Below are 16,440 nucleotides of genomic sequence, written 5' to 3' on the forward strand. Positions count from 1 at the left end.
GAGAGTGACCCTGATGAGAGGGCCAAAGGGAGAGAGAGAGAATCCTAAGAAGGCTCTACACTTGTTGTTGAACCTGACACAGGCTCAGTCTCATGAACCTGGGATCATGACCTGAGCCAGTGAAACCCAGAGTTGGATGTTCAGCTGACTGACCCAACCAGGCACCCCTAACTATTTATTTGACAACAGAAATATAGAGTGGGGAGAGCACCAGTACTGTGAATTTTTCTATTAGAAGGAAATTCATATCATCAGAAAGGTATTTCAGATATTTGAAATTAAAATGAAATAGAGTCAGAAGAACTCATAATTTAAAATTTTTCTATCATCTTATTTTTTTTTTTATTTTTGGAATATGAATGCAGCTGGGTGAGGTGTCCAGGACCACCCTCAAGTTCAGCAATTTGCTAAAAAGTACTCCCAAGAATTCAGAAAAGATAATGATGAACCATGTAAGTTGAAATCATCAAAGAGAAGAGGATCATAGAACAAAGTCCAGGCATGAACTTTCAGTGGTCTTCTCCCACTAGGGTTGTACGGACAGAGCTTAACTCTCCTAGAAATTGTGATTGAAAGCATGCATATAGTGTTGCCAAGTAGGGAAACTCACATCACATGGATGACTTTCAGCATGACTGATCTTAGTGTCCAGTCCCTTCAGAGATCAGGCTGGTATTTCCTGGCCCAAACCCCCCACCATGAGTCACATTTTACCATGAACTGTGTAGCATGGCCCATTGCCCCCCAGTAAATAAAATTTTATCCTGCGTGGTATTCAGAGAGTTTACTGATTACCTTCCAGAAGCTGTATAAAGGCCAGACTTTTCTTTAAGCAAGAGATATCCTTTACTGCACAATAATAGAATGGAATTAGATAAAATTAAAATAATTGTGTTTCTAATCTTGGTCTTAGAATAGAGTGATACTGTAAGCCCCCCATATGACTTACGGACATTTTCACTCTTCTAGGAAACATCTTTGGGATGGGTTTCTACAGGTACAACAGGTGTTTGTCCTTGAAAACCAGTGGGTTTTGTTTGTTTGTTTGTTTGTTTGTTTGTTTGTTTGACTTACTAAATAGATTATTGTTTCTGTGGTAACAGAAAAATGTGCATATCTACAAGGCTTTCCACATAGTTTGTGAAACACCTGAATTAAGGAGAGGATTCTCAGTAAGAATGAGGAAATGTTTTAGTTTTTTCACTGCTGAATGGACAGATGGACATATATTGGATTGGAGAAAATTTGTGAACTCTTGCTTATTAGTGGAAAGAAAAATTCTTGTTTATTAGGATTCCAGATAGTAGTAAACTTCACGGATGCCTATTTATGGGTTAACCATCGTGTACATTATCTGTATCCTTTCATACCTACATCTCTTCTGGGCTTGCAGTCCTCGCAATAATTAAGCCGATGGTCAGGGAACGAAGACTGATTCTAACATGGATGTTAGGCAGACATTTCAGAAGACAAATCACCCATTAGAACATTAGGTATCCCCGAGAAGTTACGAACTAGGGGTGATTTCTGGATCATCTTAATACAAATATTCTTACAAATCTTGGCTTATTTATAGGATTTCCTTATTTAAAATTAAATTTCTCCTTAGAAATGTTATAGGTCCATTGTATCTCAGGCTTTCAGTTGAAGCATTTGTAATTATGTGCAGTCTTATGTAGATCCTCACATTTATATTAAATAAATGCATTTTTAGTAACTTTTTCTAGCTAAAATGAAGTCCCATATCTTCCCCTACCTTCAGTATTCACTAAATACTGACTGAAGATATTTAGGGTACAATTTACTGCAAAGTGAAGGTTCAGAGAAATGGTTGGATCCAGAGAAAACAAAACAAAACAAAACAACAAAACAAAACAAAACACCCATCCCATGAGTTCATCTACACAGAGGCCACAATAATGGCAAAAATTAAAAGATAAAAGTCTTTCAAGATTCTAGGATATGTGCTGCTGAAATGAGCACAATCTTTCAACATTCTGAAGAAAATTGTTTTCCAAACCAGAAAGTCTACAAGATGCAGCCTTGTTTTATTAATCTAAAATTATGTCTGAGAGATATAGGAAGTATACATTTATAAGCCAACAGTGAAATACCATTACTTCCGATTGTAAGTTTCCTCTTTTGATAAATATACATAACTTAAACTTCACCGTTTTAACTACTTTTAAGCATACATTTCAGTGGCAGTAATTTCATTCACAATATTTGGAGCCATCAGTACCATCCACCTGCGGAACCTTTTAGGAATAGGAATCCTGTATGAGCTAAACAGTGCACTCTAAATATTTTGATGCTTGCATTTTAACTTGTTAACTATTTTCAGTATAGATGTAGTTACAGTGCAGAAGATATGGCAAGTGTCTCTGAAAATGCCTTATTGAGTTATTTGGTGTATTAACTACCTGAACTGCAGGAACAGCCAGCTGCCACTCCAGTGGGCTGCTTGCTGCGTCTTGGAAGCATCTTTATCCCTGCACACTGCTTGCATATGCCTTTTGCAACCTCCTTGGTACTGCGTTATCCTTAGCGGGCAAGCTGCCTAGAGATGGGGCAGCTGGATGTGGCTGGAGTGTTTCTTGGCCTGGGAAAGAGTACACACTGCTTTGCGCCACAGACTTATCCCACCAAGATCCCAGAAGCTGTGATGTTGGGCAGCTCCATGCCCAGGCCTAGAACCAGAGGGGCTGCTGATAACTGTAGCACATGGCAATCCAAGAGGACCAGAAGAACATCAACCAAGAGAAGGTGGTGCCTGCTCAATAAACTTGGGAAGGCGTGGCTGTACTGAAGGCCAGGAACCATGCTTTGCGGTGTCACAGCAAAGGCCCAAGACACAACAGATTGCGCCTCTTAAGGATCTTCCTATGCATGATGAACATGCTGCTGTACCTCCCTGGGAAGCAAACAGTAAGCATCCTCCATTTACCAGGCGGATAAAACACAAGAATAGACTGAAAAAGGCCAGATGAATCTAAAAAAAAAAAAAAATCATGAAAATGTGCTGGCTTTCAATTTAGCTTTTACTTTACCTAGACCAAGAGAACCACTGGTATCTCTTGATTATCCAATGGATAATAGTTTTGAGTCACCACGCATTACGGACATATCAATTGTACTAGAAGATGGAAACCCAATGAATGTTAAAGAAGTCCTGGATTATCATGAGGATATTGACACATACCTTAGGGAAATGGAGATTAAATGTAAACCTAAAGGGGCACCTGGGTGGCTCTGTCAGTGAAGCGTTAAGTGTCCACTTTGGGCTCAGGTCATAATCTTGCAGTTCATTAGTTCGAGACCCGCTTAGGTCTCTGTCCTGACAGAGCAGAGCCTGGAGCCTACTTCGGATTCTGTGTCTCCCTCTCTCTCTGCCCCTCCTGCACCTGTGCTCGGTCTCTCTGTATCTCAAAAATGAATTCAGTGTTAACATTTTTTTTTTTAAATGCAGGCCTCAAGTGGGTTACATGGAGAAATCTGTAAGACCTAATAAACAGTTTTCTGTGCTTGTGGACTGGTTTAAATAGGAGAATAGTACAAAGCACAGAATGAGACCCTGCATTTGGCTGTGAACTACATTGATAGATTTCTTTCATCAGTGTCTTTGTGCAGGAAATCTTCACCTTCTGGGCACACTTCTATGCTGTTAGCCTCAAAGTTAGAAGAAATATACCTACTTGCACCAACAGTAAATCAGTTCTCCACCATAACTTGTCCACCAGCAGTCTGCAAACTGCAAAGTTGAAAGTTTAGCAATGTTTCTGTGAGAATTAAGTTTGATAGATACCATACCTAAAGTATTTGCCATTACTAGAGCAGCCTTTCATTTCACACTCCACACAGCCACAGGACAAAGCTGCCCTAGATAATGAGTTCAAAAGACTGGAACTAATATCCTGGAGTTGGTGATACGTCTGTGGGTCCATGTCTGGGTTCTCTCTTCTGTTCTGTTGATCTGAGTGTCTGTTCTTGTGCCAGTGCCATACTGTCTTGATGATTAGAGCTTTTAGTATAGCCTGAAGTCTGGGATTGTGAGGCCTCCTGCTTTGGTTTTCTTTTTCAAGATTGCTTTGGCCATTCAGGGTATTTTCTGGTTCCATACAAATTTTAGGATTGTTTGTTCTAGCTCCGTGAAGAACGCTGGTGTTATTTTGATAGAGATTGCATTGAATATGTAGATTGCTTTAGGTAGTATTGACATTTTAACAATATTTGTTCTTCCTATGGAGCATGGAATCTTTTTCCATTTTTTTTTTTTTGTGTCTTCTGCAATTTGTCTCATAAGCTTTCTATTGTTTTCAGTGTATAGATTTTCTACCTCTTTGGTTAGATGTATTTCTAGGTATTTTATGGGTTTTTGGTGCAACTGAAGAGGGGATCAATTCCTTGATTTGTATTTCTGTCGCTTCACTGTTGGTGTATAGGAATGCAGTTGATTTCTGTGCGTTGAGTTTATATCCTGCAACTTTGTTGAATTCATGAATTAATTTTTGTAGTTTTTGGTGGAATCTTTTGGGTGTTCCATGTAGAGTATCATGTCATCTGTGAAGAGTGAATGTTTGACCTCCTCCTGGCTGATTTGGAAGCCTTTTATTTCTTTGTGTTGTCTGATGGCAGAGGCTAAGACTTCCAATACTATGTCGAGTAACAGTGGTGAGAAAGGACATCCCTGTCTTGTTCCTGACCTTAGGGTCAGGAATTTTTTCCCCATTCTCTCAATTTTTCCCCATTGGGTCGTTCATATATGGCTTTTATGATTTCGAGGTATGCTCCTTCTATCCCTACTTTCTTGAGGGTTTTTATCAAGAAAGGATGCTGTATTTTGTCAAATGCTTTCTCTGCATTTATTGAGAGGATCGTATTATTCTTGTCCTTTCTTTTATTGATATGGTGAATCATGTTGTGTTGTGGATATTGAACCAGCCCTGCAATCCCCGGTATAAATCCCACTTGGTCATGGTAAATAACTTTCTTAATGTATTGTTGAATCCAGTTGCCTACTATCTTGTTGAGGATTTTGCATCCATGTTCATAATTTTTTTAATGTATTGTTTTAGTGTATTTAATGTATTTTTTCATGTATTGTTGGTTAATACCTTGTTGAGGATTTTGACATCCATGTTCATCAGGGAAATTGGTCTATAGTTCTCCTTTTTAGTAGGGTCTCTGGTTTTGGAATCAAGGTAATGCTGACTTCATAGAAAGAGTTTGGAAGTTTTCCTTCCATTTCTATGTTTTGGAACAGCTTCAAGAGAATAGGTGTTCAGTCTTCCTTAAATGTTTGGTAGAATTCCCCTGGAAAGCCATCTGGCTCTGGACTCTTGTGTTTTGGCAGATTTTTGATTACTAATTCGATTTCCTTACTGGTAATGGGTGTGTTCAAATTTTCTATTTCTTCCTGTTTCAGTTTTGGTAGTGTACATGTTTCTAGGAATATGCCCACTTCTTCCAGATTGCCCCTTTTATTGGCATATAATTGCTCGTAATGTTCGCTTATTATGGTTTTTATTTCTGCTGTGTTTGTTGTGATCACTCTTCTTTCATTCTTGATTTTATTTATTTGGGTCCTTTTCTTTTTCTTCTTGATCAATCACTCTAGTTTATCAATTTTGTTAATTCTTTCAAAGAAGAAGCTTCTGGTTTCATTGTTCTGTTCTACTGTTTGGTTGGTTGGTTGGTTGGTTGGTTGGTTGGTTGGTTGTTTTCGATAACATTAATTTCTGCTCTAATCTTTATTATTTCCTGTCTTCTGCTGGTTTTAGGTTTTATTTGCTGTTCTTTTTCCAGCTCCATAAGGCGTAAGGTTAGGTTGTGTCTCTGCGATCTTTCTTCCTTCTTTAGGAAGGCCTGGATTGCTGTGTACTTTCCTCTTATGACCTCCTTTGTTGCATCTCAGAGGTTTTGGGATGTGGTATTATCATTTTCATTGACTTCGATATGCTTTTTAATTTCCTTCTTAACTGCTGGGTTAGCGCATTCATTCTTTAGTAGGATGTTCTTCAGTCTCCAAGTATTTGTTACCTTTCCAATGTTTTTTTTCTTGTGGTTGATTTTGAGTTTCATAGTGTTGTGGTCTGAAAATATGCACGGTGTGATCTCTATACTTTTGTACTTACTTAGGGCTGATTTGTGTCCCAGTATATGGTCAATTCTGGAGAACGTTCCATGTGCACCTGTGAAGAATGTATATTCTATTGCTGTAGGATGAAATGTTCTGAATATATCTGTGAAGTCCATCTGGTCCAGTGTGTCATTCAAAGCCATTGTGTCCTCCTTGATATTTTGATTAGACGATCTGTCCATTGCTGTGATTGGGGTGTTGAAGTCTCCTACTATAACGGTATTACTATCAATGAGTTTCTTTATGTTTGTGATTAATTGAATTAAATATTTGGGTGCTGCCTCATTTGGCGCATCAGTGTTTACAATTGTTAGGTCTTCCTGGTGGGTAGACCCCTTGGTTATGACACAATGCCTTTTCTGCATCTCTCGATACATTATTTATTTTAAAGTCTAGATTGCCTGATAGAAGTGTGGCTATTCTGGCTTTCTTTTCTTGACCATTAGCACGATAGATGGTTCCCCATCCCCTTTTCAATCTAAAGGTGTCTTTAGGTCTCAAGTGTGTCTCTTGTAAACAGCATATAGATGGTAATTGTTTTCTTACCCATTCTGTTACCGTATGTCTTTTGATGGGAGCATTGAGTACATTGACATTTAGAGTGAGTACTGACAGATACTAATTTATTGCCATTATAAAGCTTGTAGAATTGGAGTTTCTGATGATCTTCTCTGGTTCTTTCTTTCTTGATTTTGGTATGTATGTATGTACGTACATATGTACGTATGCATGTGTGTGTGTGTGCATATATATGTGTGTGTGCGTGTGTATATATATTTGTATATATGTATACATATACGTGTGTGTGTACGTATATATGTATGTGTGTGTGTATACATACATTTTTTTTTTCATCTTTTCTCCCCTCGGAGAGTCCCCCTTAAAATTTTTTGCAGGGCTGGTTTAGTGGACACAAACTCCTTTAATTTTTGTTTGTCTGGGAATCTGTATCTTTCCTTTTATTTTGAATGACCATCTTGCTGGATAAAGAATTCTTGGCTGTCTATTTTTCTGATTCAGCACATTAAAATATCCTGCCACTCCTTTCTGGCCTGCCAAGTTTCTGTGGATAGGTCTGCTGCAAACCTGTTCTGTCTTCCCTTACAGTTTAGGGACTTTTTTCCCTTGCTGCTTTGATGAGTCTCTCCTTGCCTGACTGTTTTGTGAATTTGACTATGATATGCCTTGTTGAGGGTCAGTTTTTATTGAATCTAATGAGGTTCCTCTGTGCTTCCTGGATTTTGATGTCTGGGTCTTTCCCCAGGTTAGCAAAGTTTTCTGCTGTGATTTGCTCACTTAACCCTTCTACCCCTATTTCTCTCTCTTCCTCCTCTGGGACCCCTATGATTCTGATGTCGTTACTTTTTAATGAGTCACTGATTTCTCGAATTCTTAAATCGTGCTTTTTTGCCTTAATCTCCCTCTTTTTCTCTGCTTTTTTATTCTCTGTAAATTTGTCGTCTATATCGCTGATTCTCTTTTCTGCCTCATCCATGCTTGCTGCCCGTGCATCCATCCGTGATCACAGCTCAGTTATAGCATTTTTAATTTAACTCTGGGTATTTTTTTACTTCTTTTATCTCTGCACAAAGGGACTGTAGTCTATTTTGGACTCCAGCCAGTATTCATATTATCGTGATTCTAAATTCTGGTTCAGACGTCTTGCTTGTATCTGTGTTGGTTAAATCCCTGGCTGTCGTTTCTTCGTGCTCTTTCTTTTGGGGTGAATTCCTGATGAATTCTGTGGTTCAGGTTGTGCAGAGTGTTGTGTTAATCCTCCAATCAGTTTTGTAGGTGTGTAGGATGGTTCAGTGTTCATCTCAACAATAATATTTTATAATGTAAATTGAAAATAGAGATTTGTAAATAATGAGGCCCCAAATGTGGAAAACTAAGATATTTTTCTATTCAAGTCCTATCTTTGGATTTAAGAAATGTTTCACTACCAAAGTCCTACTTGTCTTTAAAACATTGATATATAATTTACATGTCATAAAATCAGTCTGTTTTAACACACATATTTGATTGGTTTTTAGTATATTAATGACAATGTGCAGTCATTGCCCCTGTGCAGTTTAGAACAACTTTTTAATGATTGACAGTTTTCAGTTTACCGTGACAGTTTTAATGCTTAGAAATGCCAGTAAAAAATCTACAACCGAATATGTCATCTGTTATAGCTTTTTTCATTTTCTGTTTTTATAACGAATTTAAATTTGAACAGAAAACGATTTATACTTCACATAAACCATAATAATAAATGGTAAACTGGTAGTATGGATTGATTAAAAAGGTAGGAATTTATCAACACAGTTACTGGGAAGTGAGAGGTGAACTAAAATAGCATAGTTTTTAGATCTCCAAAGTTGACGAATGCTGAAAAGTTATTAATTTATAAATTGGCAGATACTAGCAAATTATGATATTTTATTAACCTTAGTTTCTTTATTTTATATGTTCAGTATGGTATATATATTTCTAGGATAGAGTTGGCAGAAAGTTTCTTTGGACGGTGAGGGTTCTTCAGGTAATGTCGAATAGAGAAAAGCAACGTGTCGATAGTGATGTATTCTGATGCTGAACACGTGGCTTTTTAGAAGCAAATATATTGCTATATGTCTTTTGCATTCTGGGGTTTTTATGCTTGTTTATTTATTTATAGAATGATTATATTTGTCCATGTATTTGGGTATATTGTATACCTTCCTGTTCTTATGTAAAAATCAGTATCTGGCACTTAATCAGATATTTAATGTGTCTAATTAAAGTTCTATTTAAAATCTGTAATTTTCTAATTCATGCACAGTAATATCTATATTACAAACTTATTTACTATAAATTTATGTGATGTATGTTTTGCGGCAATAATACGAAATACACAGTGGTTTACAAGACAGCATTTATGACAGTGGAAAAACAAATAGTCCAGAGGAATAAATTACACTCTTTTTTCTGCCATCCATCTAATTATTTCTTAATAAACACTTACTGATACGACACTTACTTGCAAAGTTTAGGACTGTAGCATTTTTAATCCAGAGTAAATGTCTTGAATGTAACAATCTCAAATTAATGTATCATTTAACGTATATCTGAGGTGGGTATTTGTATTGCTAATTTTGCTTTCATGTTTCTAATATTCAGGCTTAAGCTTTCTTCTTGATGAAAATAGAATTGAGGATTTGTCTTTAGTCTACCAAGTATTCAGTAAGATAGAATGTGGCTTTCAAGTTCTTCTCCAGCATTGGATTGAGTATATCAAGGTATTTATTTAAAGAAGATGCTGCATTAAGTAATTTAGATTATTTACGGCTAATTTTTCCCCCTTTAATAATGTATTGTTTTTAATTTAGAACTTTCTATCTTTAAGAAATGTTTAACTTGAAATTGATGAAGAATCTATGCTCTAAGCCTTCTTGAAACTCTTATTTCTCTGTATATGTAAAGTCTTGCTCCCCCAAATAATACTTGCATTTTGAAGGGGAAGAGTGGGGACATTATTTACTGGTGTAACATTTTCTTTTAGTGCCTCACATTTCTTTTACCACCTTAAATTTCTACTCTTCTGTTTAATAACAAGAATTTGTTATTGAAAAAGTCTGTAAGCATAAATTGTCTCAGAGAAACAGCGGGGAGAGAGTCCTCACCAGCCGAGTGTCCTCGTAAGTTCAATGTTTTTCAGTGAGTAATTAACTAATGTTTTGTAAGTGGTAGACTAACATGAAATTTATTATTTTAACCATTTAGAGATAGGAAATTGGGTGAAATTTAGTTAATTCTTAGATACAAACAATAGACGTAGAGACGGACAGAAAGTAGCTTAATAGATGCCAGAGGCTAAGAGGGGAAATGAAAGGAGCAGCTGCGTAAGTGTTGCTGGTTTCCACAAGCATCCTCCCTATTTAGCTCTGGAATATGTTCATGACTTTTTACAGAATCCTAGTACGCATTGAGCAGTCACTTTACTTACCTTCTCCCTGGAGGCTTTGGCAATTACTAATCAACTTTCTGTGAATACTGATTTTTCTGTTTTGGTTATTGCCTAGCAATTAAATCGTATGATACGTGGGTTTTTGTTTCTGCATTCCTTTACACAGGATGATCTGTCATCAATGTTATAGGAGTCTTTTATCATTTTTGGTGTCAAAATAATATTCCACTGTATATCTGTACTGCATTTCGTTCATCAGTTTGTAACTGGATGCACACTTGGATTGTTTCCACCTTTTGATTCCCACCTTTACTATGGGGGGGGGGACAGGTATTGGGAATTGTTCTTAATTTAAAGTTTTATATAACTTCCAGTTAGTTAGCATACACTATAATATTAGTGTCAGGTGTACAGTATAGAGATTCAGTCCTTCTGTACAATACATGTGCTCATCACAAGTACCTATCTAATGCCCATCACCTATTTAAGCCATAACTACCTCCCTTACCACCTCTCTTCTATTCTCTAGAGTTAGAAATCTATTTCCAGTCTGTTTCTCTTTCATTTCTGCCTTTGCTCATTTGTTTAGTTTGTTAAGTTCTACACGTGGTTGAAATCATATGGTATTTCCCTTTCTCTGACTAACTTATGTTGCTTCTAGCTCCAAACATGTCATTACAAATGGCAAGATTTTATTCTTTTTTATGGCTTATATTCCATTTTGTATGTAGATCACTACATTCGTTTAATTTTTTAAGTTCTTTTTAAATTTAAAATTTTAAATTTAAATTTAAATTTTTTAAAAAATTAAATTAAATTAAATTCTTTTAATTTTTTAATGTTTATTTTTGAGAGAGAGAACACAAGTTGGGGAGGGGCAGAGAGAGGGGGAGACAGAATCTGAAGCAGGCTCCAGCCTCTGAGCTGTCAGCACAGAGCCTGATGCAGGGCTTGAACTCACAAATTGCGAAATCATGACCTGAGACAAAGTCAGATGTGTAACCGACTGAGCCACCCATGCTTCCCTACATATATAACTACTTTTTTACTCAAAGTTGGTGAACATATGGACAGTTTCCATATTTTGCCTGTTATAAATAATAATAATAATAATAATAATAATAATGATAATAATAATAATAATAGTAATAATAAATGCTGTAAACATTGGGGTGCATGCATCACTTTGAATTAGTGTTTTTGTATTGTTTGGGTAAGTACCCAGCAGTGCAGTTGCCGGATTATATAGTCTATTTTTACCTTTTTGAGAATCTGCATACTGTTTCCTAGAGTGCCTTCACCAGTTTTTTCTCTTTCTCTCTTTCTTTCTCTCTTTTTCTCTCTCTTTCTCTCTGTCTCTCTCTCTCTCTTTCTTTCCCTCCCTCCCTCCCTCCCTTCCTTCCTTCCTTTTCTTTATTTCTTTCCTTCTTTTCCTTTCTCTTTCTTTTCTGCTTTTTCTTTCGTTTTGATTGCTGAGGGTATGACTTTTACTACCGTGCTGAATGACATTAGTGGAGAGTGGACATCCCTTTCTTGTAAAGGGAAAACTATCAGTTTTTCTTCATTGAGGATGATTCTAGCTATGTGTTTTTCATAATTGTCCTTTTTTTATGTTGAAGTATATTCCCTGTAAATATTCTTTATTAAGGATTTTTATCATGAGTGGATGGTTTGGTTTTTTTTTTTTGGCAAATGCTTTTCTGTATCTGTTGAGATGATTATATGGTTCTTATCCTTTTCTTTATTAATGTGGAGTGTCATGTAGATTTGTGAATATTGAGCCAACCTTGAAACCCAGGAATAATCTGGTGAATGATTATTTTAATAAATTGTTGGATTATATTTGCTAGTATTTTATTGCGAAGTTTTGCATCCATGTCCATCAGGGATGTGGCCTGTAGTTCTCTTTCTCAGTGTAGTCTTCCTCTTATTTGGAATCAAGATAAAGCTGGTCTCATAGTATGAGTTTGGAAGATATCCTTCCTTTTCTTTGTTTTGGAATAGTTTGAGAAGAATAGGTATTAACTCTTTTATTTTTTTATGTTTTTAATATGAAATTTGTTGTCAAATTGGTTTCCATACAACACCCAGGACTCATACTCAGTACCCATCACCCACCCTTCCCTCCCTCCCACCACCCCTCCCTCCCATCCCCCATCAACCCTCAGTTTGTTCGCAGTTTTTAAGAGCCTCTCATATTTTGGCTCCCTCCCTCTCTAACCTCTTTTTTATTTCGTCCCCTCCCCCGTGGTCTTTTGTTAACTTTCTCAGGATCCACATAAGAGTGAAAACATATGGTATCTGTCTTTCTCTGTATGACTTATTTCACTTAGCATAACACTCTCCACTTCCATCCACAATGCTACAAAAGGCCATATTTCTTTCTTTCTCATTGCCACGTAGTATTCCATTGTGTATACAAACACAACTTCTTTATCCATTCGTCAGTTGATAGACATTTGTGCTCTTTCCATAATTTGGCTATTGTTGAAAGTGCTAGTATAAACATTGGGGTAAAAGTGCCCCTATGCATCCAGCACTCCTGTATCCCTTGGTATTAACTGTTTTAAATGTTTAGTATAATTCATCTGTGAAACCGTCTGTCCCTAGACTTAGTTTATTTGGAAAGTTTTTGATGACGGATTCAGTTTCTTTTTGGTTATTGACCTGCTCAGGTTTTCACTTTTTTGTGTTTGTTTTTCATTTTCGCAGCTTATGTTTCAAAGAATTTATCTATTTCTTCTAGTTTGTCCAATTTTTTGGCCTATAGTTTTTCTAATATTCTTTTTTTTTTAAATAATTTTGTGGCGTTGGTTGTTATTTCTCTACTTTTATTTGTGATTTTATTTATTTGGGTCCATTCTTTTTTCATTTTGATAAGCTTGGCTAGCGGTGTATCTTCTTTTTTTTTCGAAGAACTAGCGCCTGGTTTCATGGAGTTGTCTGATTTTTTTCTATATCATTTATTTCTGCTCTGGTCTTTATTATTTGCTTCCTTCTGTTGGCTTTAAAACTGCTTTCGTAGTATCCCAAAGGTTTTGTACTGTTGTGTTTTCATTTTCATTTGTTTCCATGTATTTTTTTTTATTTCTTCCTTAATTTCCTTTTATTGGAGAATTTAGTCAACTTACATCCAAAGTAATTATTGATAAATATGTACTTAGTAACATTTTGTTGCTTTTTTTGTTTCTGGACATTGTGTCTCTGTCACTTTTGATATCTCCTTTGCTCTCAAGGAGTCCCCTTTAATATTTCTTTTAGGGCTGGTTTAGTTTTATTTGTCTGGGAAACTAATTTGTCAAATTCCTTTAGTTTTATTTGGGAAACTCTTTATCTGCCCCTCTCTTCTGAATGATACCTTCCTGGATAGACTATTCTTGCCTGTAGGTTTTTCCCATTCAGTATATTGTATATATCATCATTCCATGGCCTTCTGGCTTGCTAACTTTCTGTTGAGAGATCTGCAGCTAGCCTTCTGGGTCTTTCCTTGTATAGTAGGGACTTTGTTGTCTTGCTGCTTTCAGGATTTTTTAATGCTATATTTTGCAAGTTTAATTGCAACATACCTTGGCGTTGTCCTGATCTTGTTGGTTTTGATGGGGATTCTCTGTGTTTCCTGAATCCTGGATTTGCATGTCTGTTTCCTTCCCCACATTAGGGAAGTTTTGAGCTATTATTCCTCAAATAAATTTTCTTCCCCCTTTTCTCTCTCTCCTTTTTCTGGAACTCCTATAATATGGGTGTTACTACATTTGATGGAGTCACTGAGTTCTTGAAATCTATTCTCATGTTCCGTAATTATTCTTTCTTTTGTTCAGCTTTATTATTTTCCATTTTTCTTCTCTAGGTCACTAAGTTATTTATTTCCTCATTCCAGTGCACTGTTCATTATATGAAGTGGGTTTTTAATCTCATCTGTTGCATCTTTCATTTTTGATGGATTCATTTTTAACACTTTTATCTCTGTGGTAAGGATGTCCCTGAGGTCTTCTGTTGTTTTGAATCCCAGCTTGTTTCCTTACAGATGTTCTAAATTCTCCATCAAGTATGTCATTTATATCTGTTTCACTTAGATCTCTACTTGCCTTATCTTGTTCTTTCATTTGGAATAAATTCTTCCATGTTCACATTTTGTCTTCATTTCTGCCTCCTTCTCTGTGTTATAAAACACACTTATGGCTCCCTATCCTGAGAGTCGTGGCTTTATGAAGAAGAGGTCATGTAGTACCCAGGGCCTGCCACTTTAGGGAGGGTCTCCACTGTGCTGTGAGTACTTTGCCATTGTGTAGTACTCCTCTGTCTTTCTGACATATCTCCAGAGGCTGCTTTTGGTCTTTGGAAAGAATGTGGTGTGTGCTCTGGTATGCTTGTGACGTGAGGGCCGACGCCACTTTTACCAGAGCTGAAGCCTTGCAGGACTCTCTGGTTGGGAGATGTGGTGTGGGCAGGGGTTTATGCTGATTTTCTGTGGGAGGACCTGGCATGCCACACTGGGACTGAGGCATGCTTGACTGAGAAAGGTGGTCTTGTCATAGTGTAGGGGTGTGCAACTTGGTGTAGCAAGTTAGGCAGTCATTGTAGGTTCCAGTTGGTTCTGGGTTTATGGTGAGGACTGGGGAAAGGAAATGAGGCTAGCCAGATCCTTTGTTCCTAGAGAGGTATCTGTGTGAATGCTGAATGCTGCCTCTCAGGGATAAACTCCAATAAGAGTGACTGAATAATGCCCGCGCCCCTCCCTCCCCATGCCTCAGGTGACCTTCTAATCATTGTTTCCATGCCATCTACCTGCAAGTTGTTTGCCTGTATTTTCTCCAGGAGCAGTGCAGTACCCCTGGGCCCCATCTCAGCCAGCTGCTCCGACCTTTAATATTTGAGCCCCATTGGTTGCAAGAACTCAGAAAATTCAGACCCTCATTTTCCCACACAGTGGTTTTGGGAGTCTTCCTCTGTAGCTCCATTCTCTCATTCTTCTCTGGGACCAGGACCTCTGTAGCACCCTCTTTCCATTTCTACCCTAAACCACATCTCTGCACTTTCCTCCTTACTCAGTGTGGCCTCTTCTCTCCCTCTAGTTGTGGAGTTTGTTCTGTGAGTTTTCAGGTCAATGTCTGGGATATTTAGGATTACTTGATAACTATCTAGTTGTGTTCCTGTGTTGATGGGAGCCTGAGGTCCTCCTGCTCTGCTTCTGTCTCCCTCCAAGATTGGGAATAGGTTCTTAGGAACTTTTGTATTTACATGAGATATACAAATATCCCTTGATATTGTTTGAATAAATGGTGTTTTCAGTGCATACCTGGAAATGGAATTGTTCTGTCATATTCTAAAAAGTGGAATTGCTATGTTACATTGTAATTGAATAATCATTAGACTGTTTTCCACGGAGGTGTAACATATTTTATTGCCATGGTGCTGTTTTCCATTTTCTTCCATTTGTTGAAAAGGTTGAAGATGTACTGGAATTCATTTTTTTTTTTATGTCTTTGTTGTATTTGGAGGAAAAAGGCATCTGCATCCTGTGCTTTCCTTTGATTACAGTTTTTTTTTTTTTTAACTTGACTAATCTCTTACTTTAGGTCTATTTAGCTTATTTCTTTTTTCCACATTGGTAGATTTTGTGCTTCTCAAAATGGGTCCCTGTCCATCTAGGTTATCTAATTTGTTGTTGTGAAATTGTTTACTCTTTGACCAACATCTCTACATTTCCTCCAACTCCAACTTCTGGAAATCACCGTTCTACTCTATATTTCTTTGAGCTCTATTTTTTAGTTAGGTTCCACATATACATGATACCGTAAAGTATTTTTCTTTATGTCTCTGGCTTATTTAACTTAGCATATATCTTCCAGGTTCATCCGTTTTTTGCAAATGGCAGGATTTTCTTCTTTTGTTTAAGTTACTTATTCATTTTTAAGTTATTTATTTAATTTATTATTTATATTTATATTTATATTTATATTTATATTTATATTAATATATATTTAAATATTTATTTATTTATTTATTTATTTATTTATTTATTTACTTACTTACTTACTTACTTATTTCAGGCTCCCATCAACACAGGAACACAAGTAAATAATTATCAAATAATCCTAAATATCCCAGACATTGACCAGAAAACTCCCAGAACAAACCCCTCCCAAACAGAGGGGCCATCTGGATGGCCTCTTTGGGAAAGTGTCTTTTGTCATGTCTTTTGCCCATTTCTTCACTGGATTATTTGTTTTTTTGGTGTTGAGTTTGATGTTGTTTATACATTTTAGATATTACCCTTTATGTCCTTTGCAAATACCTTCTTCCATTCCACTGTGTTCCTTACAGTTTTGTTGATTGTTTCCTTTGCTGTGGAGAAGATTTTTATCTTCGT

The 16,440-nt window shown here is 36.7% G+C and overlaps 1 protein-coding gene and 1 pseudogene across 1 annotated transcript in view; both read left to right on the top strand.

The window, feature by feature from the left end:
• LOC145715077 (cullin-4B-like) overlaps positions 1–16,440 on the top strand; it is a 137,911-nt gene that overhangs the window by 15,068 nt on the left and 106,403 nt on the right. Inside the window, 1 exon segment of the mRNA XM_081794660.1 lies at positions 9,284–9,402. Within this exon segment, the coding sequence (XP_081650786.1) occupies positions 9,284–9,402 (119 nt within the window).
• LOC145714934 (cyclin-A2 pseudogene) lies at positions 2,539–3,977 on the top strand (annotated as a pseudogene).

This window comes from Panthera onca, chromosome Y (assembly GCF_046562875.1).
Source record: "Panthera onca isolate mPanOnc1 chromosome Y, mPanOnc1 haplotype 2, whole genome shotgun sequence".
Lineage (NCBI taxonomy): Eukaryota > Metazoa > Chordata > Mammalia > Carnivora > Felidae > Panthera > Panthera onca.